General features: G+C 43.2%; 1 protein-coding gene across 1 annotated transcript in view; it reads left to right on the forward strand.

The window, feature by feature from the left end:
• The window catches only part of dab2ipa (DAB2 interacting protein a), a 161,616-nt gene extending 134,266 nt beyond the window's left edge, over window positions 1–27,350 (forward strand). The window contains exons 14-18 of the mRNA XM_034169633.1: window positions 1,579–1,584; window positions 9,389–9,562; window positions 9,654–9,733; window positions 12,355–12,442; window positions 27,110–27,350. Coding sequence (XP_034025524.1) covers window positions 1,579–1,584; window positions 9,389–9,562; window positions 9,654–9,733; window positions 12,355–12,442; window positions 27,110–27,277 — 516 coding nt within the window. The 3' untranslated portion in view covers window positions 27,278–27,350. The remainder of the gene's footprint in view (window positions 1–1,578; window positions 1,585–9,388; window positions 9,563–9,653; window positions 9,734–12,354; window positions 12,443–27,109) is intronic.
• Window positions 27,351–27,639: the final 289 nt, after the last annotated feature.

The following is a 27,639-nucleotide window of genomic DNA, read 5'->3' on the forward strand; positions in this document are numbered from 1 at the left end:
TTCATGACTTTCTTTGCTAACAAAATTTTAACTATTAGAGAAAAAATTACTCATAACCATCCCAAAGACGTATCGTTATCTTTGGCTGCTTTCAGTGATGCCGGTATTTGGTTAGACTCTTTCTCTCCGATTGTTCTGTCTAAGTTATTTTCATTAGTTACTTCATCCAAACCATCAACATGTTTATTAGACCCCATTCCTACCAGGCTGCTCAAGGAAGCCCTACCATTATTTAATGCTTCGATCTTAAATATGATCAATCTATCTTTGTTAGTTGGCTATGTACCACAGGCTTTTAAGGTGGCAGTAATTAAACCATTACTTAAAAAGCCATCACTTGACCCAGCTATCTTAGCTAATTATAGGCCAATCTCCAACCTTCCTTTTCTCTCAAAAATTCTTGAAAGGGTAGTTGTAAAACAGCTAACTGATCATCTGCAGAGGAATGGTCTATTTGAAGAGTTTCAGTCAGGTTTTAGAATTCATCATAGTACAGAAACAGCATTAGTGAAGGTTACAAATGATCTTCTTATGGCCTCGGACAGTGGACTCATCTCTGTGCTTGTTCTGTTAGACCTCAGTGCTGCTTTTGATACTGTTGACCATAAAATTTTATTACAGAGATTAGAGCATGCCATAGGTATTAAAGGCACTGCGCTGCGGTGGTTTGAATCATATTTGTCTAATAGATTACAATTTGTTCATGTAAATGGGGAATCTTCTTCACAGACTAAAGTTAATTATGGAGTTCCGCAAGGTTCTGTGCTAGGACCAATTTTATTCACTTTATATATGCTTCCCTTAGGCAGTATTATTAGACGGTATTGCTTAAATTTTCATTGTTACGCAGATGATACCCAGCTTTATCTATCCATGAAGCCAGAGGACACACACCAATTAGCTAAACTGCAGGATTGTCTTACAGACATAAAGACATGGATGACCTCTAATTTCCTGCTTTTAAACTCAGATAAAACTGAAGTTATTGTTCTTGGCCCCACAAATCTTAGAAACATGGTGTCTAACCAGATCCTTACTCTGGATGGCATTACCCTGACCTCTAGTAATACTGTGAGAAATCTTGGAGTCATTTTTGATCAGGATATGTCATTCAAAGCGCATATTAAACAAATATGTAGGACTGCTTTTTTGCATTTACGCAATATCTCTAAAATCAGAAAGGTCTTGTCTCGGAGTGATGCTGAAAAACTAATTCATGCATTTATTTCCTCTAGGCTGGACTATTGTAATTCATTATTATCAGGTTGTCCTAAAAGTTCCCTAAAAAGCCTTCAGTTAATTCAAAATGCTGCAGCTAGAGTGCTGACGGGGACTAGAAGGAGAGAGCATATCTCACCCATATTGGCCTCTCTTCATTGGCTTCCTGTTAATTCTAGAATAGAATTTAAAATTCTTCTTCTTACTTATAAGGTTTTGAATAATCAGGTCCCATCTTATCTTAGGGACCTCGTAGTACCATATCACCCCATTAGAGCGCTTCGCTCTCAGACTGCAGGCTTACTTGTAGTTCCTAGGGTTTGTAAGAGTAGAATGGGAGGCAGAGCCTTCAGCTTTCAGGCTCCTCTCCTGTGGAACCAGCTCCCAATTCAGATCAGGGAGACAGACACCCTCTCTACTTTTAAGATTAGGCTTAAAACTTTCCTTTTTGCTAAAGCTTATAGTTAGGGCTGGATCAGGTGACCCTGAACCATCCCTTAGTTATGCTGCTATAGACGTAGACTGCTGGGGGGTTCCCATGATGCACTGTTTCTTTCTCTTTTTGCTCTGTATGCACCACTCTGCATTTAATCATTAGTGATCGATCTCTGCTCCCCTCCACAGCATGTCTTTTTCCTGGTTCTCTCCCTCAGCCCCAACCAGTCCCAGCAGAAGACTGCCCCTCCCTGAGCCTGGTTCTGCTGGAGGTTTCTTCCTGTTAAAAGGGAGTTTTTCCTTCCCACTGTAGCCAAGTGCTTGCTCACAGGGGGTCGTTTTGACCGTTGGGGTTTTACATCATTATTGTATGGCCTTGCCTTACAATATAAAGCGCCTTGGGGCAACTGTTTGTTGTGATTTGGCGCTATATAAAAAAAAAATTGATTGATTGATTGATTGATGTTGCTGTTCTAACTCCTTCTTTAGCTTCTGTATACTGATCAGGTTCAGTCGTCCGTCAAAGTCATGTTTATTTATCCAGGTCTCCAATTTCTTTGTTGCTTTTGGATTTTTTGCCTCCATAAATTTCCAGTCGTCAGTTGATAAATGTTCCTTATTTTTAGACGTCTTACCCCCCATTTTTATTATCCCTTGTTATAATTTGGACTTCAGACGGGGGCACACCTAGGGTGTTCTAAATCTGAAGTTTTCACACTTTCTTTGGACGTGACAATTAATTTGCCGTCGTGTGGTTGATTCCTTTCACCTCCCCGTAGGAAGCGGAATCACTTGCCTGCTGCTTCCACACGCACGGTTGTCACTAACGTTGTCCAAAGTATTACACTTTCACACAGTTATTTACACTTACACAAAACACTATTTACACATAGAAACACTTTAATAATCGTACGCGTATTCTTATGCCAGGGGAGCTCGCCCTCCCGTGAAATTTAACTAATGTCCTGCATTAGGGGACTCCGCCGTCCCTGCCAAATTTAACTGCTTTTTTACAGTGCACGTATGTCTACCCGGGATTTCCTTTACGTATTAAAACAGAGGAGTCCGTATCCTCCTTCCGGAATTTAACTACGTGCGTCCCTCGCAACCGTAGAGGAGTCCGCCCTCCTTACAGAGTTTAACTGCTTTGCATTAACAGACGATTCTGTATCATCGCTGTTAAAGATTTTGTATATATGTTATCACTGTTAAACGTTTGTACATTTGCCTTCTTTCTCATGAGAACGGTGTTGTGCTGTTTTGCACTTCACCCTGAGAACGTACGTGTTATTCAACCTTGTTTAGCTTTGTCTTCTTCCTCATGAGAACGGTGTTGTGCTGTTTTGCACTTCACCCTGAGAACGTACGTGTTATTCAAGGAAACTACTCCAGATTTGCATTTAGGTCATACACTGCTTGCTGACATGCAACAGCAGGCAACTGACAGAGAGAAACAAATGTGGATAGCTAAAGGCGCTACGTATGCAAATGACTTGTACGCATGACCACAAAAGAAGCCCATATTGCAAAAAAATATGTTTAAATGGGCAGCTATTATGAGCCATGGCGTGACGCATGTCTCATCAGGGGGTATGATATCGCAATTGCAATCTATTTTTTGTCTTTATGGGTTCGAAGCATATGCAAAACAGCATTGTAGAGCATGCATGATATGTGCAAAACACAACTCACAAGGCAATTTGAGACCCCAAAGAGGTAAATTTCCAACACCACAGTATCCCTTTCAAGTGATTCATATGGATTATATACAGCTGAGTAAACATGAAGGGAAAGAATTTTGTTTAGTCATAATTGATGCGTTCTCAAAATGGGTAGAATTGTTCCCTACAAAACATGCAGATTCACTTACAGTGGCTAAAGCATTATGCAAAGACATCATCCCACGATTTGGAATACCAGAAACAGTCTATTCAGATAACGGAGCGCATTTTGTTAATGCAATAGTGCAATACGTAGGAGAAGCACTACAGGTCAATCTCAAAAATCATTGTTCTTATCATCCACAAAGTGCCGGATTAGTGGAAAGGATGAATGGAACAGTAAAAAACAGACTTAGAAAGACAATGGAGGAAACAGGCAGACCATGGACGCATTGTGTAGATTTGGTAAAAATGTATATAAACATAACTAGTACCATGGGGTTGACACCGTATGAAACATTGTTTGGCAGAAAATATCGATTGCCATATTATGGGCAAATTTGGGATGTACCTGAGGAAGCCAATTTGGCGGATTACATGAGAAAAATGTTAGAAGGACAACGAGGGAGAGTTCCAAACACTGATGATCCCATTTCTCCACAGGAGGACCCTAAAGTGGTACCTGGAGACTGGGTGTTGATAAGAAGCATCAAGAGAAAACACTGGCATTCACCTAAATGGGAAGGGCCCTATCAAGTACTACTCACAACACCCACAGCTTTGAAAATTGGGGAAAGAAGTACATGGATTCATTTAACTCACTGTAAGAAAGTCATTTCTGCAGACACAGACAAACAGTAAGAACAGTAGGACAAGACTAGTAATAGTGTGTGAGCTTGGTGTTAAGATCCAGGTTAGACACGAAAGCTAGCAGAAGACATTAAGAAGCCACTGTTCTGAACATAGGTGTGCTGTAGTGTGCAGAAATGGCGAAAGAAAAAAATAAAAAGAACGGGGGTTTCTGGACCCCACGGACAGTCCTTGTTATGCTACTTTTCTTTTTTGAATTGGGATTATTATTAAAAGCCATGAGCACGGGACATAATAAGGATCACATCCGCAGATTGCAGAGACCAAAAAGAAGTAACAAAGACCCCAGTCCGATAATCAATGCCACAGTACATAGCTGTGATGGGAATAATGCATACCGATTTGGTGTACAGGCCTGCATTCCTAGAAATACTTCTGTGATCATCTCTGTACCATATAGTGCTCTTACCCATGGAATGCCGGATGGTGACAGAGGGACTAATTACGGAAATAGTTTCTCATGGTATATGACCAACGATCAACAAGATAGGAGATGGGAAACGTTGGTAGCCGATGACAAGGAAAAGACCCGTATTTCCATTTCTTTCTCTGTGAGACAGATAGAGTACAGCAACCAATATTGACCGAATTAAGTACGTCAAAGGGGGTGTCTGTACAAGGCACAAAAGACATGAAGGCAGATGACTGGTTCCTAGTAACTACAGGAATTAGTGGACAAAATAACAATTGGCTTTTAATGGCAGAACAAGCAGGACTAGCAGCAAAGAAGGACTGTGTTGTGTGTATGGGACCCAGACCTGTATTACAGGTAATACCGGCAGCATTACCCAAAGACTGTCTACTGACTGCTATGACACAGACATACATTGCGGTAAACAACAAATGTTTTAAGTGGGACAAGATCTATCCAGTGACCAAATTAACTAAGATCAAACCTTTATTCTCAAGCAAAGTTGGGCATGCTAACCATACATGTGTACACTTGACAGGGACAAGTAAGACTTTGGGTAGCTTAAACCACACCGCCTGGTGTAAGAATGTGGTCCATAGTACTCCCACATTCAAACCTGTCGGGAGGAGTGACGTATGGTGGTGGTGTGGGGATAACAGAATCTTTGACAGACTGCCACGAAATGTGTCAGGTTATTGTGCATTAATATCATTATTGTTACCAGTTGAAGCCATACCCATGACCACTGAAGACGTTACGACATATGCAGCCTCTCTTATTCCTGAAGATTGGCAGAAAGGCGTAGCCAGACATAGAGTGAAAAGAGATTGGAAAGGAGTGGGAAACCCAACATATATTGACGCAATAGGAGTCCCCAGGGGAGTGCCTGACGAGTATAAACTGGTTAATCAAATAGCAGCTGGATTCGAATCTTCCATCTGTTGGTGGTGCTCAATTAATAAAAACGTGGACAGAATAAACTACATCCACTACAATGTACAGAAATTAGGAAATTGGACTGAGGAAGGATTTAAGGCTGTCCATTCACAGTTAGAAGCCACGTCCCTTATGGCCTTCCAGAATCGCATTGCTCTGGATATGTTGTTGGCAGAGAAAGGAGGTGTTTGTGCCATGTTCGGAGAACAATGCTGCACATTCATTCCCAACAACACAGCTGCAGACGGCAGTCTCACTCAAGCCATTGACGGGCTGAGGACGTTGAACAGGAAGATGAAAGAGCACAGTGGAGTAAACACCGAAGGCTGGGATTGGTGGCTGGAAGGGATGGGAAAATGGAGGTCTTTGATTTCTTCACTATTAGTGTCTATAGCAGTATTTGCTGCAATTCTAACATTGTGTGGATGTTGTTGTATTCCATGTCTCCGAGGCCTTGTAAATAGAATGATAACCACAGCAATAAGTCCAGGACCAGGAGGGGGTCCAGCATCATATCCACTTCTGGGGACAGATGACGACAAGGAGGACGATGGCTCTCCTGACCTGTACCCAGACCAATGGAAGTATGATGACCCAGACACCGATGATGGTGACAATGATGACATCACCTCTGGGGTGTAAGCCTAGAGAAAACATACCATGATGAACCTCTTAGTGAAAATCTCAAAAAGAAGTGCTAAGCTGAGTGATGCCTACTGTATGTTTTAACAGGCGATAAACAGGAGGGGAATGTTAAAGATTTTGTATATATGTTATCACTGTTAAACGTTTGTACATTTGCCTTCTTTCTCATGAGAACGGTGTTGTGCTGTTTTGCACTTCACCCTGAGAACGTACGTGTTATTCAACCTTGTTTAGCTTTGTCTTCTTCCTCATGAGAAAGGTGTTGTGCTGTTTTGCACTTCACCCTGAGAACGTACGTGTTATTCAACCTTGTTTTAGCTTTGTCTTCTTTCTCATGAGAACGGAGATGTGCTGTTTTGCACCTGTCTTAATGCAATCCTGAGAATTCAATTTTGTTTTGACGTTTGTGATGTGGTGTTTAGTGTGAAGGAGTGTGGAAGACAGGACACTTCAGGCAGATGCAGAACAGCTGATACCTGCAACAGACGAACGAGATGTGCTGACCTGAAGTGTTCTTCCTTACAGCTGCACTTATTGACGTATGCGTTTATGTTATGGGAAGAAACTTGTCTTGTGTCATTACCCCCACCCTTAGGACAAGTTTCTTGTTTATGTGATGAGGGCGTCTCTTAATAAAAAGAGCGGAAAAGCAGGCCAGACTTTAGTGTAGCCTTGGTGTACAGCCTGGCCGCACTCCGCGCGTAATATTTGACTTTCTGTCTCACTGGTGTTTCTTGACTCTGTTTGTCTTGTTAAAGGTTTTAAGAATGTTTGGAAGAGAAAATACCCAACAATCGCTTGCGGAATTTAACTGTTTTATGTGATCTGATCACCACTCACTCAGTACTGTTTACAAAGAAATTTTACTCACTGACTCGACTTCCTGTCTGTCTTCTTCGGGAAAATCTCGTCAACCAGACGATGCCAACGGTGGTCGACAATTGCAGACACGATCAATCGATCGATCGGACCTTGGCCAAGGATTTACGTCTGGACTTGACGACCTCCGCCGGACACCTCCGGTGTTGTTGAGCTCCCGGACGTAGCCCCCAGTCAAGACAAGTTTCTTCCCGTAACATAAACGCATACGTCAATAAGTGCAGCTGTAAGGAAGAACACTTTCTTTTACACAGGTCAGCACATCTCGTTCGTCTGTTGCAGTTATCAGCTGTTCTGCATCTGCCTGAAGTGTCCTGTCCTTCACACTCCTTCACACTAAGCACCACATCACAACAGTCAAAACGTTCTCTTACTCCCAGTCGTTAGAGGCTGCGAAAACAAAGTTATATTATAATAATAAGTACATCCAGCCCTTCATTCCCAGCTCAGATTGACCCCAGAGTGCTAAAACAAGGTTGAATAACACATACATTCTCGGGGTTAGGTGCAAACAGCACAACACCGTTTTCATAAGAAAGAAGACGAAGGTACAAATGTTTAACAGTGATAACATATATATATATATATATAATATCCTTAACACAAAGTAATACGGCTGATTTTGATTCTTCAGACCTTGGCAATCAATCAATCAATCAATTTTTTTATATAGCGCCAAATCACAACAAACAGTTGCCCCAAGGCGCTTTATATTGTAAGGCAAGGCCATACAATAATTATGTAAAACCCCAACGGTTAAAACGACCCCCTGTGAGCAAGCACTTGGCTACAGTGGGAAGTAAAAACTCCCTTTTAACAGGAAGAAACCTCCAGCAGAACCAGGCTCAGGGAGGGGCAGTCTTCTGCTGGGACTGCTTGGGGCTGAGGGAGAGAACCAGGAAATAGACATGCTGTGGAGGGGAGCAGAGATCGATCACTAATGATTAAATGCAGAGTGGTGCATACAGAGCAAAAAGAGAAAGAAACAGTGCATCATGGGAACCCCCCAGCAGTCTACGTCTATAGCAGCATAAGTAAGGGATGGTTCAGGGTCACCTGATCCAGCCCTAACTATAAGCTTTAGCAAAAAGGAAAGGGAAGCAGAGTGGAGAATCAGATGCTCAAATGAGTTATATTTGTGACCCCCAACAGCTAATAAGCTAAACCTAGATTTATAAATAAGAGCACCACCCCCACCCCCCCACCCCTTTGCCTCACATTATGAGGGATGTGACTAAATGTATATGCTGGTGGGCAGGCCTCATTTAAGGGGAGGACAGCTGTAGGTTTAAGCCAGGTTTCACATAACCCAATCATATCTAAGTGATGATCCATAATTAGATCATTGATCAACAATGATTTTGAGGACAGTGATCTTTGACAGTTGAACTGTTTGGATTTAGGGGTGGTTCCAGAGTATCATATATAAGATGCCTAGAAGTAGGTTTAGGTTTGAGACATTCCACGCACGTTGTAGGTAGCAGACAGGAAATCTTTGCTGTTTCTGGAACAACCACTGGGCCATCCTCAATTCCAGCATCATCCAATATAGTAATGGGTATTAAGTTTGGAAAGCATATCCCTCTATGATTTTATGGACATGTCTACAGAAGCAGGCCACAGTCTCAACTTGTTGAATTTCCCTCCCTGGCAGATAGTGGATTTTCTGCACTTATTTCCCTGCTAAGCTAATGGATTCCACACAAACATTTGTCATAAGCCTTACAGGGTCTCTAATCACCTGTTCCGTGGCCTGCTGTAAATTCCTAATGTTACCCTCCCTGTAGAGCTCTATCTGTGTTCACAGACAAGATAGTGGTGCCTCCCCCAGTAGGATGGAGGCCGTCCGGCATCAGCAAGCCACGGCAGACCCAGAACGAAGGCCAGTTATCAATAAAACTAAAGCCTTGCAGTCTACAAAATTGCGCCAGCCACCTATTTAACAGTGTCAGCCTGCTAAACGCCTCATCAGTACCCCGGGAGGGGAGGGGACCAGAGACTATTAATTGATGCAGACACATCTTTCTGGCAAGGTCACAAGTCCTCTCTATGTCCATTTTTGTGACCCCTGAGTGCTTCATCCTGATATCATTGGTGCCGACGTGAATAACTATGTGACTATATCTCATGTCATGTTCCTATTCAGTTTAGACTGGGTCTGTACTGAGTTTCTGTTAGATCTGTTCTGGCTTTAGACTGGATCTGTACTGGGCTTGTACTGGATCTGTACTGAGTTTCTGTTGGTTTTGTACTAGGTTTGTCCTGGTTCTGTACAGGGTTTAGACTGGATGTGTAATGGGTTTGTCCTGGGTTTAGACTGGATCTGTGCTGACTTTCTACTGGATCTGGACTGGGTTTAGATTCTTTCTCATTCTGTGTTCAGTACCACCAGGAGATCGCTTTGCTACAAGAGAAGCTAAGAGTCGCAGCACTGAGGCAAGAAGAGTGTGAAGCCAGACTGCTGGTCCAAGACCAGCAGAACCAACGCATGCTGCAAGAGTACCAGGTCTGACACACGTTCCACACCTGGGGTTGCAGGAGTCAGCTGTCCCACGTGGAAGGGGTTACATGCAACAGGAGTGTGTTTGTGTTTCCAGGTCAGGCTGGAGGACACAGAAAGCAGACTGAGGAGACTCCAAGACGACAAAGACCTCCAGATGAACAGCATCATCAGCAGGTCTGTGCATCTCATATTGAAGAGAATAAGAACAACCCCAGGTTTCTTTTCAGCACTGTAGCCAGGCTGACAAAGAGTCAGAGCTCTATTGAGCTGAGTATTCCATTAACTTTAACTAGTAATGACTTCATGACTTTCTTTGCTAATAAAATTTTAACTATTAGAGAAAAAATTACTCATAACCATCCCAAAGACGTATCGTTATCTTTGGCTGCTTTCAGTGATGCCGGTATTTGGTTAGACTCTTTCTCTCCGATTGTTCTGTCTGAGTTATTTTCATTAGTTACTTCATCCAAACCATCAACATGTCTATTGGACCCCATTCCTACCAGGCTGCTCAAGGAAGCCCTACCATTATTTAATGCTTCGATCTTAAATATGATCAATCTATCTTTATTAGTTGGCTATGTACCACAGGCTTTTAAGGTGGCAGTAATTAAACCATTACTTAAAAAGCCATCACTTGACCCAGCTATCTTAGCTAATTATAGGCCAATCTCAAACCTTCCTTTTCTCTCAAAAATTCTTGAAAGGGTAGTTGTAAAACAGCTAACTGATCATCTGCAGAGGAATGGTCTATTTGAAGAGTTTCAGTCAGGTTTTAGAATTCATCATAGTACAGAAACAGCATTAGTGAAGGTTACAAATGATCTTCTTATGGCCTCAGACAGTGGACTCATCTCTGTGCTTGTTCTGTTAGACCTCAGTGCTGCTTTTGATACTGTTGACCATAAAATTTTATTACAGAGATTAGAGCATGCCATAGGTATTAAAGGCACTGCGCTGCGGTGGTTTGAATCATATTTGTCTAATAGATTACAATTTGTTCATGTAAATGGGGAATCTTCTTCACAGACTAAGGTTAATTATGGAGTTCCACAAGGTTCTGTGCTAGGACCAATTTTATTCACTTTATACATGCTTCCCTTAGGCAGTATTATTAGACGGCATTGCTTAAATTTTCATTGTTATGCAGATGATACCCAGCTTTATCTATCCATGAAGCCAGAGGACACACACCAATTAGCTAAACTGCAGGATTGTCTTACAGACATAAAGACATGGATGACCTCTAATTTCCTGCTTTTAAACTCAGATAAAACTGAAGTTATTGTACTTGGCCCCACAAATCTTAGAAACATGGTGTCTAACCAGATCCTTACTCTGGATGGCATTACCCTGACCTCTAGTAATACTGTGAGAAATCTTGGAGTCATTTTTGATCAGGATATGTCATTCAAAGCGCATATTAAACAAATATGTAAGACTGCTTTTTTGCATTTACGCAGTATCTCTAAAATTAGAAAGGTCTTGTCTCACAGTGATGCTGAAAAACTAATTCATGCATTTATTTCCTCTAGGCTGGACTATTGTAATTCATTATTATCAGGTTGGCCTAAAAGTTCCCTAAAAAGCCTTCAGTTAATTCAAAATGCTGCAGCTAGAGTACTGACGGGGACTAGAAGGAGAGAGCATATCTCACCCATATTGGCCTCTCTTCATTGGCTTCCTGTTAATTCTAGAATAGAATTTAAAATTCTTCTTCTTACTTATAAGGTTTTGAATAATCAGGTCCCATCTTATCTTAGGGACCTCATAGTACCATATCACCCCAATAGAGCGCTTCGCTCTCAGACTGCAGGCTTACTTGTAGTTCCTAGGGTTTGTAAGAGTAGAATGGGAGGCAGAGCCTTCAGCTTTCAGGCTCCTCTCCTGTGGAACCAGCTCCCAATTCAGATCAGGGAGACAGACACCCTCTCTACTTTTAAGATTAGGCTTAAAACTTTCCTTTTTGCTAAAGATTATAGTTAGGGCTGGATCAGGTGACCCTGAACCATCCCTTAGTTATGCTGCTATAGACTTAGACTGCTGGGGGGTTCCCATGATGCACTGTTTCTTTCTCTTTTTGCTCTGTATGCACCACTCCGCATTTAATCATTAGTGATTGATCTCTGCTCCCCTCCACAGCATGTCTTTTTCCTGGTTCTCTCCCTCAGCCCCAACCAGTCCCAGCAGAAGACTGCCCCTCCCTGAGCCTGGTTCTGCTGGAGGTTTCTTCCTGTTAAAAGGGAGTTTTTCCTTCCCACTGTAGCCAAGTGCTTGCTCACAGGGGGTCGTTTTGATCGTTGGGGTTTTACATAATTATTGTATGGCCTTGCCTTACAATATAAAGCGCCTTGGGGCAACTGTTTGTTGTGATTTGGCGCTATATAAAAAAATTGAATTGAATTGAATCTCTGATCAGCTCAACCAATCAACAGCCCAATGACCTCATCAGTCTTTGGCAGAACGTCAGAGGTCCTTGAGTACCAGGGTTAGGAACCAGTGCTGTCAGAACATCAACTTTCATGAAAATATTTGAGAGTATCATCAGTAAGAATCCAAATTTAATCTCAAGACATGTGGACCTCAAAGTGAAAAGAATCACAGGGTGTCCACAGCTGAGCAGCACCAGGACCTCTGGCATGGACCCGTGAACATTTGACATTCTGCTCACAGCAGGTTTGGGCCTTGCTGGTTCACAGTGGCACAGGTGTATCTATGAAAGTGGCGCGTCGGTGTTTGAGATGTGCGACAGAGTGAGACCTCTGCTGCTGACATTGTGACCTTTTGACCTGCAGGTTGATGGCTGTGGAGGAAGAACTGAAGAAAGACCACAATGACATGCAGGCTGTGGTTGACTCCAAACAGAAGATCATCGAGAACCAGGTTAAAAAGTCACTTTGTTTTTTGTCCTTGTGCTGTCAGTAGTTCTGGATTCAGACTTCAGATTCCATCGTAGCTTTGACAGTAAGTGGATCAGCTGAGTCCAGCTGAGCTCAGGATTTAAATTCAGACAGGGCGTCCAGAAAATAATCAAATAAGTCCGTGCTCCAGTATTTCCACTGACTGAAATTCAAGTATTATTTCATTTGCATGTTATAATTGGATGGTTGTATGTTGCCATGGTTACTGAGGCAGTATGTCTGCCATAGTTTTTGATAGCCGGACCCAAGTCCAGTCCAGAACATCGTGATGCAATCTGAACATGAAAGTCTTGAAACTGAAAGACTTCAAAATGCAACAAAAAGTACAAAGCTGTAAAACTGAACCACTTCATCCTGGATGACCAGTTACACACAAGAATGCCTGGTGGCCAGCAATTCCCTCAGTTAGGGTTGAATGAGCACTTTGATCTTTTGACCATCTTTAATCTTTATTTCAGATCCTGCTCCATAACTTTTGTCTTTTTTTCCCTTTGAGCCTGATTAAGAGATGGATCCTGCGCTGTATCTTTGGTCTTTTTCCTTTGATTTTGGTCAAGAAACTGATCCTGCTCTGTATCGTTGGTCTTTTTCCTTTGATCCTGATTAAGAGATGGATCCTGCACCCTGTCTTTGGTCTTGTTTTTCCCTTTGACCCTGATACAGACACTGATCCTGCTCTGTATCTTTGGTCTTTTTCGTTTGATTCTGGTTAAGAGACAGATCCTGCTCCATATCTTTGGTCTTTTTTCTTTTGATCCTGATTAAGAGATGGATCCTGCACCCTGTCTTTGGTCTTGTTTTTCCCTTTGACCCTGATACAGACACTGATCCTGCTCCGTAACTTTGGTCTTTTTTCCTTTGAGTTTGGTTGAGAGACAGATCCTGTTCCGTAACTTTGGTCTTTTTTCCTTTGAGTTTGGTTAAGAGATAGATCCTGCTCTGTATCTTTGGTCTTTTTCCTTTGATTCTGGTTAAGAGACTGATCCTGCGTCATAACTTTTTTTTTGTTCCTTTGATTCTGGTTAAGAGACAGATCTTGTTCCATAACTTTGGTCTTTTTTCCTTTGATTCTGGTTATGAGACGGATCCTGCTCCGTAACTTTGGTCTTTTTTCCTTTGAGTTTGGTTAAGAGATAGATCTTGCTCTGTATCCTTGATAATTTTTCTTTGATCTTGATTAAGAGGTGGCTCCTGTTCCGTATCTTTTCCATTTGTCGACTCTCCTAGTGTGTCCCGTCCTCCCTGAACAGCTTCATAAGTCCATCACACTTATGGTGCCTTTCATAATAAGTAATTTAGAATCACCAGACATTTGGACTAAAGCTGGCGGTGCTTTGACTTGTGTTTCCTATTGCAAGCAGTTGGGCATCCATTCCTACATTTAAGACCTGCAACACTTTCCACAAAAAGTGCCACTTTTGGACACTGATATCTGCCATACATCATTTTGAAGCACATCTTGAGGAATTTGATGTCTGGTGTTCACCTCAGGTTGTCAGAGTTTTGTCGTTTCCATGATGTGCTCAGTATGTGTGTAACTGCACTACAACTGGCTGGTTCAAACAACCCTTCGACTCTGCGTTGTGTATTTTTTTAAGGAAGTCATCAGGAGGCAGAATGGTCTCTGTGCCTGGAGTTTATTCTGTGTGAAACAAAGTAAATACTGGTCAGTCCTGCACTTGGCTCACGTCGGCTCAGACAGCACTTTAAAAAGACGAGTATGTATATTTAGCACTGAAGCTAAAGTAGTTAGCATGCACATTATTGTGCCCTTAAGCATTATTTTTAATATGTAAAATTCCAGCAACTACTCGTTGTGGCTCTTAATTACATCACAACTCGCCTCCATGCTTTCCTAAGTTCACAGAGTGATAACATTAATTTATATAAATTGGTACAGAGTACTACGCCAGACAACTCACCTGTGGCATGTCTTAATATAACTGGCACCGGCTACGGCTGCCAGTTGCACTTATATATTCTGTCACTAGAGGGCGCCCTGGAGCTACAACTGCACAAGTGCTTAAGAAAATAAAATAAATTATGGCAAGTGGAATTAAAATACCATATTAACTGCGTTACACCTGCACGGCTCCTCTGGTTGGGTCAGATCTCCCTTTGTTAACACAGTTCTGTCAGTTTGAAACGTCTTTACAATCCTCCATGTTGTCTTTCCGTCTGGAGCTTTTCTTAACTGCAAAGTGACTTTGATATTGTCTTTGGTTTTGTACCACTGAACTGGTCTCAGGGTAGAATTCCACCAGTGTCTCTTTTTGCTCGATTGTAAAATGTCTACTTTTTGACCGATTTCCGCTTTTTATCGATCAGGCATCTTGTTGGGCTGTTGGTTTTTATATTGCATTATCTTCATTTTTCCAACTGAACCCTAAAGAGCACATGTCTGTGAGTAATACTTACCTTTTCATGTTAAAGTGACCTGTTATGGTGTTGGGACCGATGCTAACACATTAGCATGTCTATGGCATTTTCAATGTTGGTTAGCATTAAGTTAGCATTAAGCTTTTGCCTGTCAGCATGTCTGTGTGCATTTGTGTTCTGTTTAATAATTAATAACTCAGTGTTAACATAAAATAGTCACATGCATTACAAATTGTAATATTTTTTTTCATTTATTTGTATTCATATGTTGTAATTTCACAGTGATGCTCCTCCTGGATCTATCTTCATTTTCATGAACTCTTTCAGTCTGCATCCTATCTATCTGTATTTCTACTTGCTCATTTGTTCTGCAGTTCCCAAATAACATTAGTTTTGTTTTATTTAAGTTTAATGACAATTTGTTTTGGTCAAACCATATTTTCAATTTGTTCATTTCCTCCAGAACCATCTGCTAAGTTAGAAAACTTCAATCAATCAATCAATCAATTTTTTTATATAGCGCCAAATCACAACAAACAGTTGCCCCAAGGCGCTTTATATTGTAAGGCAAGGCCATACAATAATTATGTAAAACCCCAACGGTCAAAACGACCCCCTGTGAGCAAGCACTTGGCTACAGTGGGAAGGAAAAACTCCCTTTTAACAGGAAGAAACCTCCAGCAGAACCAGGCTCAGGGAGGGGCAGTCTTCTGCTGGGACTGGTTGGGGCTGAGGGAGAGAACCAGGAAAAAGACATGCTGTGGAGGGGAGCAGAGATCGATCACTAATGATTAAATGCAGAGTGGTGCATACAGAGCAAAAAGAGAAAGAAACACTCAGTGCATCATGGGAACCCCCCAGCAGTCTACGTCTATAGCAGCATAACTAAGGGATGGTTCAGGGTCACCTGATCCAGCCCTAACTATAAGCTTTAGCAAAAAGGAAAGTTTTAAGCCTAATCTTAAAAGTAGAGAGGGTGTCTGTCTCCCTGATCTGAATTGGGAGCTGGTTCCACAGGAGAGGAGCCTGAAAGCTGAAGGCTCTGCCTCCCATTCTACTCTTACAAACCCTAGGAACTACAAGTAAGCCTGCAGTCTGAGAGCGAAGCGCTCTATTGGTGTGATATGGTACTACGAGGTCCCTAAGATAAGATGGGACCTGATTATAGTGGGCGATTTTAACATCCACACAGATGCTGAGAATGACAGCCTCAACACTGCATTTAATCTATTATTAGACTCTATCGGCTTTGCTCAAAAAGTAAATGAGTCCACCCACCACTTTAATCATATTTTAGATCTTGTTCTGACTTATGGTATGGAAATAGAAGACTTAACAGTATTCCCTGAAAACTCCCTTCTGTCTGATCATTTTTTAATATCATTTACATTTACTCTGATGGACTACCCAGCAGTGGGGAATAAGTTTCATTACACTAGAAGTCTTTCAGAAAGCGCTGTAACTAGGTTTAAGGATATGATTCCTCCTTTATGTTCTCTAATGCCATATACCAACACAGAGCAGAGTAGCTACCTAAACTCTGTAAGGGAGTTAGAGTATCTCGTCAATAGTTTTACATCCTCATTGAAGACAACTTTGGATGCTGTAGCTCCTCTGAAAAAGAGAGCTTTAAATCAGAAGTGTCTGACTCCGTGGTATAACTCACAAACTCGTAGCTTAAAGCAGATAACCCGTAAGTTGGAGAGGAAATGGCGTCTCACTAATTTAGAAGATCTTCACTTAGCCTGGAAAAAGAGTTTGTTGCTCTATAAAAAAGCCCTCCGTAAAGCTAGGACATCTTTCTACTCATCACTAATTGAAGAAAATAAGAACAACCCCAGGTTTCTTTTCAGCACTGTAGCCAGGCTGACAAAGAGTCAGAGCTCTATTGAGCTGAGTATTCCATTAACTTTAACTAGTAATGACTTCATGACTTTCTTTGCTAACAAAATTTTGACTATTAGAGAAAAAATTACTCATAACCATCCCAAAGATGTATCGTTATCTTTGGCTGCTTTCAGTGATGCCGGTATTTGGTTAGACTCTTTCTCTCCGATTGAACAAGCACAGAGATGAGTCCACTGTCCGAGGCCATAAGAAGATCATTTGTAACCTTCACTAATGCTGTTTCTGTACTATGATGAATTCTAAAACCTGACTGAAACTCTTCAAATAGACCATTCCTCTGCAGATGATCAGTTAGCTGTTTTACAACTACCCTTTCAAGAATTTTTGAGAGAAAAGTAAGGTTGGAGATTGGCCTATAATTAGCTAAGATAGCTGGGTCAAGTGATGGCTTTTTAAGTAATGGTTTAATTACTGCCACCTTAAAAGCCTGTGGTACATAGCCAACTAACAAAGATAGATTGATCATATTTAAGATCGAAGCATTAATTAATGGTAGGGCTTCCTTGAGCAGCCTGGTAGGAATGGGGTCTAATAAACGTTGATGGTTTGGATGAAGTAACTAATGAAAATAACTCAGACAGAACAATCGGAGAGAAAGAGTCTAACCAAATACCGGCATCACTGAAAGCAGCCAAAGATAACGATATGTCTTTGGGATGGTTATGAGTAATTTTTTCTCTAATAGTTAAAATTTTGTTAGCAAAGAAAGTCATGAAGTCATTACTAGTTAAAGTTAATGGAATACTCAGCTCAATAGAGCTCTGACTCTTTGTCAGCCTGGCTACAGTGCTGAAAAGAAACCTGGGGTTGTTCTTATTTTCTTCAATTAGTGATGAGGAGAAAGATGTCCTAGCTTTACGGAGGGCTTTTTTATAGAGCAACAAACTCTTTTTCCAGGCTAAGTGAAGATCTTCTAAGTTAGTGAGACGCCATTTCCTCTCCAACTTACGGGTTATCTGCTTTAAGCTACAAGTTTGTGAGTTATACCACGGAGTCAGACACTTCTGATTTAAAGCTCTCTTTTTCAGAGGAGCTACAGCATCCAAAGTTGTCTTCAATGAGGATGTAAAACTATTGACAAGATACTCTATCTCCCTTACAGAGTTTAGGTAGCTACTCTGCACTGTGTTGGTATATGGCATTAGAGAACATAAAGAAGGAATCATATCCTTAAACCTAGTTACAGCGCTTTCTGAAAGACTTCTAGTGTAATGAAACTTATTCCCCACTGCTGGGTAGTCCATCAGGGTAAATGTAAATGTTATTAAGAAATGATCAGACAGAAGGGAGTTTTCAGGGAATACTGTTAAGTCTTCTATTTCCATACCATAAGTCAGAACAAGATCTAAGATATGATTAAAGTGGTGGGTGGACTCATTTACTTTTTGAGCAAAGCCAATAGAGTCTAATAATAGATTAAATGCAGTGTTGAGGCTGTCATTCTCAGCATCTGTGTGGATGTTAAAATCGCCCACTATAATTATCTTATCTGAGCTAAGCACTAAGTCAGACAAAAGGTCTGAAAATTCACAGAGAAACTCACAGTAACGACCAGGTGGACGATAGATAATAACAAATAAAACTGGTTTTTGGGACTTCCAATTTGGATGGACAAGACTAAGAGACAAGCTTTCAAATGAATTAAAGCTCTGTCTGGGTTTTTGATTAATTAATAAGCTGGAATGGAAGATTGCTGCTAATCCTCCGCCCCGGCCCGTGCTACGAGCATTCTGACAGTTAGTGTGACTCGGGGGTGTTGACTCATTTAAACTAACGTATTCATCCTGCTGTAACCAGGTTTCTGTTAGGCAGAATAAATCAATATGTTGATCAATTATTATATCATTTACCAACAGGGACTTAGAAGAGAGAGACCTAATGTTTAATAGACCACATTTAACTGTTTTAGTCTGTGGTGCAGTTGAAGGTGCTATATTATTTTTTCTTTTTGAATTTTTATGCTTAAATAGATTTTTGCTGGTTATTGGTAGTCTGGGAGCAGGCACCGTCTCTACGGGGATGGGGTAATGAGGGGATGGCAGGGGGAGAGAAGCTGCAGAGAGGTGTGTAAGACTACAACTCTGCTTCCTGGTCCCAACCCTGGATAGTCACGGTTTGGAGGATTTAAGAAAATTGGCCAGATTTCTAGAAATGAGAGCTGCTCCATCCAAAGTGGGATGGGTGCCGTCTCTCCTAACAAGACCAGGTTTTCTCCAGAAGATTTGCCAATTATCTATGAAGCCCACCTCATTTTTTGGACACCACTCAGACAGCCAGCAATTCAAGGAGAACATGCGGCTAAACATGTCACTCCCGGTCCGATTGGGGAGGGGCCCAGAGAAAACTACAGAGTCCGACATTGTTTTTGCAAAGTTACACACCGATTTAATGTTAATTTTAGTGACCTCCGATTGGCGTAACCGGGTGTCATTACTGCCGACGTGAATTACAATCTTACCAAATTTACGCTTAGCCTTAGCCAGCAGTTTCAAATTTCCTTCAATGTCGCCTGCTCTGGCCCCCGGAAGACAACTGACTATGGTTGCTGGTGTCGCTAACTTCACATTTCTCAAAACAGAGTCGCCAATAACCAGAGTTTGATCCTCGGCGGGTGTGTCGTCGAGTGGGGAAAAATGGTTAGAGATGTGAACGGGTTGGCGGTGTACACGAGGCTTCTGTTTAGGGCTACGCTTCCTCCTCACAGTCACCCAGTCAGCCTGCTTTCCCGGCTGCTCGGGATCTGCCAGGGGGGAACTAACGGCGGCTAAGCTACCTTGGTCCGCACCGACTACAGGGGCCTGGCTAGCTGTAGAATTTTCCACGGTGCGGAGCCGAGTCTCCAATTCGCCCAGCCTGGCCTCCAAAGCTACGAATAAGCTACACTTATTACAAGTACCGTTACTGCTAAAGGAGGCCGAGGAATAACTAAACATTTCACACCCAGAGCAGAAAAGTGCGGGAGAGACAGGAGAAGCTGCCATGCTAAATCGGCTAAGAGCTAGTAGCTACGCTAACCTAGCGGATTCCTAAAAACACGCAAAGTGAATAATGTGTAAATAATTTAGAGGTGATTCAGCAGAAGGAGTGCTTTAGTTAAGGCACGTAAAGATTACACTGGGAAACAAATCGTTATCTAGATAACTAGATCAATCTAACTGCGCAGATTAAACAGCTAACAGATACAGAAAAACACCGCTGTGCTCCGGAACAGGAAGTGATACAATACCGCAGCGAGAGCCAACCACCAGTAGACCACCATCACAACAAACAGTTGCCCCAAGGCGCTTTATATTGTAAGGCAAGGCCATACAATAATTATGTAAAACCCCAACGGTCAAAACGACCCCCTGTGAGCAAGCACTTGGCTACAGTGGGAAGGAAATCTCCCTTTTAACAGGAAGAAACCTCCAGCAGAACCAGGCTCAGGGAGGGGCAGTCTTCTGCTGGGACTGGTTGGGGCTGAGGGAGAGAACCAGGAAAAAGACATGCTGTGGAGGGGAGCAGAGATCAAAGGAGTGATTTTGAATGAGAAAACTTGGAGTTTTTTCTCACTAAAATGGATGCTGCACTCATTGTAGTTTATTGTCTGGAATAGTCCCAGATTGTATTTCAGAGCTTCTAGAATTAAAAAATAAATAAATAAAAATAAAAAATAAAATTTTGGGGGGGGGGGGGGGGGGTGTTTCACCACTTTTTCATCCCTGCATACGGTTGTGCTCATAGGTTTACATATACCCTGTCAGAATTTTAGATTTTTTTCCCCCATGTTTCAGAGAATATGAATAAACTTTTTGTCCTTCATGGTTTGTGGTTGCGTGAAGCCATTTATTGTCAAACAGCTGTGTTTTGCTGTAACAGCTGTATTGTCAAACAGAGGTGGCAAGATGGCGCCTGTGTGTTTGGCGTGCTGTCAGCCCTGTCTCTACCGCTCGTCGAGTTTTTTGTTATTTGTTGCTGTGTTTTTGCTCTGTGTGTTCTGCCGGGACACCTCTGCCTTGCTTGTGTATAATCGTCAGTCTCTCTTGGACATTAATGCTCTTTATGAGCCGCTGCTGTCGTCTGGGTCCGGGCTGGGAGGGCCCAGCCCTGCTCTGCCACCTGTGCTCGCGGACGTCCCGCTGCACCTGCTCCATTTTCCTTGCGCTCCTCTTCGGAGGAGGCGCTTTAGAAGGCGCGGAAAGCAGAGCGGTGCATCAGTGAAATTTAAGTTTTACCTGGCAGCCTTCACTAGAGGGTCTGATCCTCGCCTCCTGTGGGATGGACGATATTCTTGGGCGTGGGAGCGCGCGCTGCGCACGAGAGACTGCTGAATTCGTCCTGTTGATCCTGGACTGTCTTCTCCGATGACCGGACCGGCTCCGCTAAAGCTGTGCGGTTTGTGCCGCAGCTTCCTGTTGCTGCCTCTCGCTGGGCTGCAGAGTTTTTACGTCGGTGCTGTCATCTGCAGACGCAGCGTTTCACCTGAGCTCCTCAGGCCACTGAAACCCCCTGCGTCACTGGCTGCTGAGGAGCAGAACTTCCGTATGACTTCATTAAAACCTGCTGATCCCACCGAGGTCCTTAGTTTGGGTCTCACTAATATCAGATCATTGTCTTTGAAGTCATTGCTGGTGAATGATTTAATTGTGGATCATCATCTGGATATGCTTGGATTATGTGAAACCTGGATTAAATCCACAGCTGTCCTTCCTCTGAATGAGGCCTGCCCACCGGAGTACACTTTTAGTCACGTTTCACGTGATGTGAGGAAAGGCGAGGGTGTGCTTTTATTTATAAATCCAGGTTTACTTTAGTAACTGTTGGGGGTCATAAATATCATTCATTTGAGCATCTGATTCTCCGTTATGCCCATGATGCTAAGTACTGTCAGGGTCATAAAACTAATTATGAGCAAAATAACAGATATATCTTCAGAGGCCACGCTGTTGGAACACGTGCAGAATGTGTCTTGGCATTGTCTTGCTGAAATAAGCAGGGACGTCCCTGAATAAGACGTTGCTTGGATGGCAGCATGTGTTGCTCCAAAACCTGGATGTACCTTTCAGCATTGATGGTGCCATCACAGATGTGTAAGTTGTCCATGCAATGGACACTAACACACCCCTATACCATCACAGATGTGTAAGTTGTCCATGCCATGGGCACTAACACACTCCCATACCATCACAGATGTGTAAGTTGTCCGTGCCATGGGCACTAACACACTCCCATACCATCACAGATACTGGCTTTTGAACTTTGTGCTGGTAACAATCTGGATGGTCTTTTTTTTCTTTTGTCCAGAGGACACCACATCCATGATTTCCAAAAACAATTTGAAATGTGGACTCATCAGACCACAGCACACTTTTCCACTTTGTGTCTGTCCATTTCAAATGAGCTCGGGTCCAGAGAAGGCAGCGGCGTTTCTGGATGTTGTTGATGTTTGGCTTTCACTTTGCATGGTAGAGTTTTAACTTACACTTGTAGATGTAGCGACGAACTGTGTTAACTGACAATGGTTTTCTGAAGTGTTCCTGAGCCCACGCGGTAAGATCCTTTACACAATGATGTCAGTTTTTAATGCAGTGCCACTTGAGGGATCGAAGGTCACGGACATTCAATGTTGGTTTTTGGCCTTGCCGCTTACATGTAGAAAGTTCTCCAGATTCTCTAAATCTTCTGATTATATTATGGACTGTAGATGATGGAATCCCTAAATGCCTTGCAATTGAACATTGAGAAACATTGTTCTTAACTGTTGGACTGTTTTGTCACACAGTTGTTCACCAAGTGGTGATCCTCACCCCATCTTTGCTTGTGAACGGCTGAGCCTTTTGAGGATGCTTGTTGTGTGTTGGGGGGTTTGGCTGGACTGTACTGCCGTGGCGTACGGAATGATGATCCTCCACCTGTTGTGAGAAGCTGCTCATTTACATAAAGCTTAAATTCAGACCTGAATGTGTTGCTGATAGTGTGTTCCTTTGAAGGATATTTGTTGTAGCTGTTGACTTACCTCACCTTTTCCATCCTTCACAGAGTCAGTTTGTCGTATCCACCTGGGGGGTGTTCGACGGTGAGTCTGGGTCCAGAAGCGTCGAGCTTTGATCCATTTGGGCGCTGGAGAGCGCGCCATCCTTCACCCCGCCAAACAACCGCACATTTATGTTGTACACCAATTATTGCACAGGAGAAAAATAAAACTGTTTTGTTTTTGGAACCGCTTTCTGGTTATTTAGCGCTGGGTTCAGTCAGACGCAGGTCCGCTCCTCAACCCGCGTCTGCACATAACAGTGCTCCTTTTATACCCAATCATGACACTCACCTATTTCCAAACAGGTGTTCTTTGAGCATTCATCAACTTTCCCAGTCTTTTGTTGCCCTGTACCAACTTTTTTGAAACGTGTCGCAGGCATCCATTTCAAAATGAGCAAATATTTACACAAAAAACAAAGTTTATCAGTTTGAACATTAAATAATAATAATAACAATAATGACGTATCTCCAGGTGTTCGTAGACAGGCATAATAATGGACACACACAAAAAAAAAGGGGCAGATCTTTGGTTGTTTAGTTATTTGGGCTGTTTTTGTTTTCTTGTAAGGGGTTATAACTTGTTTGGGGATTTAGAGGCGATTCTGGTGGAGTGAACGACTGGCGGTTCGGAGCTCGGCTGGACTCAGGTAATCATTATTTGAATTTAGGTAATTTTTTTTTGAGGATTGGGTCGTTTTGTTTTGTTGTTTTTATTTCCCTGTTTCCCTAACCCCAACCTCACATTCTCTAAGACCGTTTGTCTTTTGGGTTGTGGGGTGGTGCAGGTTGGTTACGCCGAGCGTTTCTCAGAAAACCTCTGCACCTGGGGGGGTTGTCAGGGGCGTTTTTTTGGGTTTGGTTGATGCCCGGTTCCACTCTAGCCCCGGTGGGCCTTTGACCGTTCGTCATTGGTGTTACCGGGGTGTGGTGCAGCGGGAACGTACCTCAGTCGGAGTGGTGGGCCGATCTGTGCCGTTCGCCATTTCGGTAGTTCCACCCCTCCCGAGGGGCTGATGGTATGGTCGGTTTGGGGCACCGGACGTCTTTCCGGTTTTCCGCTGCGCTTAGGGGATGGGACTGGATTAGTTTTTCCTGTTTCCTTCCCCAGCTTGGTAGTTTTGTGCCGTTCGCCAAAATTGAGCCGACGATAGGCTCTGGGAGTGATCTGGGGTCTTTCGGGGTGCTGGGGGAGGTAACAGGGTTTGTCGGTTGTTTTATTTGCCCCCGGGGTAGTTTAATGAAGTCCGCCGGGGGTTGGATTTTTGTGTTTCTTATGTTTCCTTCCACCTCCAGGGTTGATGGGACGGTCCTTTGGGGGGGAATTGGCTTGTGGGGCCAACTAGCCAAGTGTGGCCGGGTCTGGGGTTCCTGGGTTGTGGGGAGGGTGCCTCCTGGGGTTGATGGTACGGTCCTCTGGGGGGCGCTGTTGCTCCATGTGTACCTGGGGACCTCTGTGGGATTCCGGCTTTGGCTGTTTCTCCTGGAACTGGCGGTAAAGGTCTTCTGGGGGGTGTTGGGCTCTGCAAGTTGTTCTGGGGGGGTTGTTTGTTATTTTTCTTTGTGAATTTATGTTTGTATTGTGTTGTTGGGGCTGTGTTGGGTTGTTGGATTTGGGTGTTTTTCTTTTCTTCCTGGGGTTGGATGGGACGGTCCTCTGGGGAGGGTTTGGGTGGGTTTTGTGTTTTTTCTTGTATGTTGGGTTGTATATGGGACTTTTTGGGTTTTTCTGTTGATGCCAGCCGGCCTTCCAGCCGTGGTGCCCTGTCCTGCTATCTGCGGTGGACCTTGGGAGCGTTACGCCGTCTGCTTCCTGACGTGGACCCCGGAGGGAGGTGCTGTTCTCGGGCCTGGTCTGTTTGGTCGCCGGGAGGCTTCCCGTTGATGGGGGGGTACTGTTGTGTGTTGGGGGGTTTGGCTGGACATTTTGGTGTTGTTTTCTTTTCTTTGCTCTCCAGGTGGTATGCAAACTGGTTTTTGTCTGTGGAGAAGGTGCTGGCAGAAGAGTCCATCACCCTCATCAGCATGATTTGCAGCACCTGTGGATGATGCTCACGTGCAATCTTAAAGACTTTCAGCTGAAGCAGATAATGAGATGGCGTTCTGCATTTAAGCCATGAGTGATTCGAGCAGAACTGCCGGGAACTCGACCTTGTGACGTTCGTTTGTGAGACGCTGAGGACCGCGCCTGGGTTTGACACATCGTGCCTGTGAAGGAGGACGGGTGAGGGACACATGCTGTCAGCACACATCAGAGGTGATTGATTGTTTGAATAAGTGTTAACAGTAATTTGGTATTTTGTTACGCAGTATATTTGAACATTGATGAGAATTGTGCAGTTTGCTTCTCACTGCCGTGGCGTACGGAATGATGATCCTCCACCTGCTGTGAGAAGCTGCTCATTTACATAAAGCTTAAATTCAGACCTGAATGTGTTGCTGATAGTGTGTGCCTTTGAAGGATATTTGTTGTAGCTGTTGACTTACCTCACCTTTTCCATCCTTCACACAGTCAGTTTGTCGTATCCACCTGGGGAGTGTTCGGCGGTGAGTCTGGGTCCAGAAGCGTCGAGCTTTGATCCATTTGGGCGCTGGAGAGCGCGCCATCCTTCACCCCGCCAAACAACCGCACATTTATGTTGTACACCAATTATTGCACAGGAGAAAAATAAAACTGTTTTGTTTTTGGAACCGCTTTCTGGTTATTTAGCGCTGGGTTCAGTCAGACGCAGGTCCGCTCCTCAACCCGCGTCTGCACATAACAGTGCTCCTTTTATACCCAATCATGACACTCACCTATTTCCAAACAGGTGTTCTTTGAGCATTCATCAACTTTCCCAGTCTTTTGTTGCCCTGTACCAACTTTTTTGAAACGTGTTGCAGGCATCCATTTCAAAATGAGCAAATATTTACACAAAAAACAAAGTTTATCAGTTTGAACATTAAATATCTTGTCTTTGTGGTGTATTCAATTGAATATAGGTTGAAGAGGATTTGAAAATTATTGTATGCTGTTTTTATTTACATTTTTCACAACGTCCCAACTTCATTGGAATTGGGGTTGTAAATGTTCGCACATTTCTTGTAATTTACTCGAAATACATCAAAATACGTCCATTGATTGGCTGAAAGCACCAGTCCTCATGTGAACAATTCAGACTGTTTGAACAAGTCTGACCTGTTCATCTCAGTGGGATTCATCATCACAGCCTGATGAACATGTATCTACATAAAGCCTCCTGATGTTAGAAAATGATGTCTGAAAATACTTTAATTCCTTGCCATGGAGAAACAAGTCCCTCTGTGTCTATCTGCTCCGGGGTGCGTGTCTCAGCCTGAAGTCGGCACTTTGCGCCACAACACGCCTCATTCATTAACATCTCAGTGTTCACCACACAGGCATCAGTTAATTGATCCACAAAGAAAAAAATAAAATAATATTAAAGTTACTGCTTTGCCTCTGGGTGGAGCAGAGATGCCGCACAATGGTGCATGCACTGGATAGCATGCTCGTCAGTAAGTGTCCACTTGCTAGTCCACTTGCTAAACAAATGATTCTGTCTACGGTGGAAATGCAAACCAAGCCAGACAGAACCGTTCCAACATGTATAATACCGCGCAGTACCGACCCGAACCTCTTGGTGGAAACATGGCTGTCAGCATATGCTGGTTAAGTCATCAAGGTGTGACAGCTGCATTAATTTATTAGACGTACGCCCAGGTAAGCCAGGCTTTTTGATACGGTCGGCATACGCAGGCTAAATCATCAAAGTGTGATGGGACCAAAATTTTCAGCCAGGGTACGTAAACGTAAGAGCACAACCTTATATCTTGATGTCTGAAAAAAAACCCTGAATTCTGATTAGTCGTATCAAAATTAGAGTCATATGATTTTGTGGCACTTTTTTTGGGACACTCTTTAAGTTGGGACACTAAAGCATGTATCACTTTGCAATGTTTCATTCTGTTTTGACATTGAGGACACTGCGTAATGAAGCATTCCAGGTGATATTTTGCCCCATTCTTTTTGCAAACATGTCTTCAAGTGTCTGACAGGACGGGTCATCAGTGTTGCATTTTTCATTTGGAAATTCTCCACACAATCTGTATTGTGGACAGGTCGGGACTACAGACAGGCCAGTCCAGGATCCGTCCCTTCTTCTTCCGCAGCCTTGTCTTTGTCTTGTTGAGAAATGCGTGGGTGTCCCTGGAAAAGACGTCTGTTTAAATTAAGTTGATTAGTTTTTAGCTCATCCTGCTGACACAGAGGTGCTGATCATCACATGACCACCTCCCACTACTGATGTCTCTGTGTCTGTGTGTCTCTCAGGAGAAGAGGATCGCCAGTCTGGATGCTGCTAACAGTCGTCTGATGGCAGCGTTGACTCAGCTGAAAGAACGCTACGGTGTGACAACACAACGCAACGGCCTGTCACCGAGCAACACCTCGTCCCTGCAGATCACCGAGAACGGAGAATTCCGCAACTCTGGGAACTGAGTGTGCAACAATGGCGACATGCTGCTGAGCTCTGATTGGCTGTGACTGCAGCGGGGGAGAAGGGGTGTGTCTGCGAGAGAAAATAAGGATTTTTTAAAAACAGACCTTTCAACAAGATTCACTTCCTTAGGAGTCCATGTGGATTTGAACTCTGACCCAACTCTCCTGTTGCTAGGTTACCTTCAGTCCCAGTCTTTTGCATGTTTTAAAAATCCATAACAGCAGTGACATCACATCCTGTTTCTATGAGAGGACCGCTCTGTCCACAAACCGTGTGGACAGTAGCGCTGTCCTGGGACTGTGTCGACCCGGGTCCAGTTCTGTCCTGGGACTGTATGGACCTGTGTCCTGCTCCCTACAGA

The sequence above is a fragment of the Thalassophryne amazonica genome, chromosome 5, assembly GCF_902500255.1.
Source record: "Thalassophryne amazonica chromosome 5, fThaAma1.1, whole genome shotgun sequence".
Lineage (NCBI taxonomy): Eukaryota > Metazoa > Chordata > Actinopteri > Batrachoidiformes > Batrachoididae > Thalassophryne > Thalassophryne amazonica.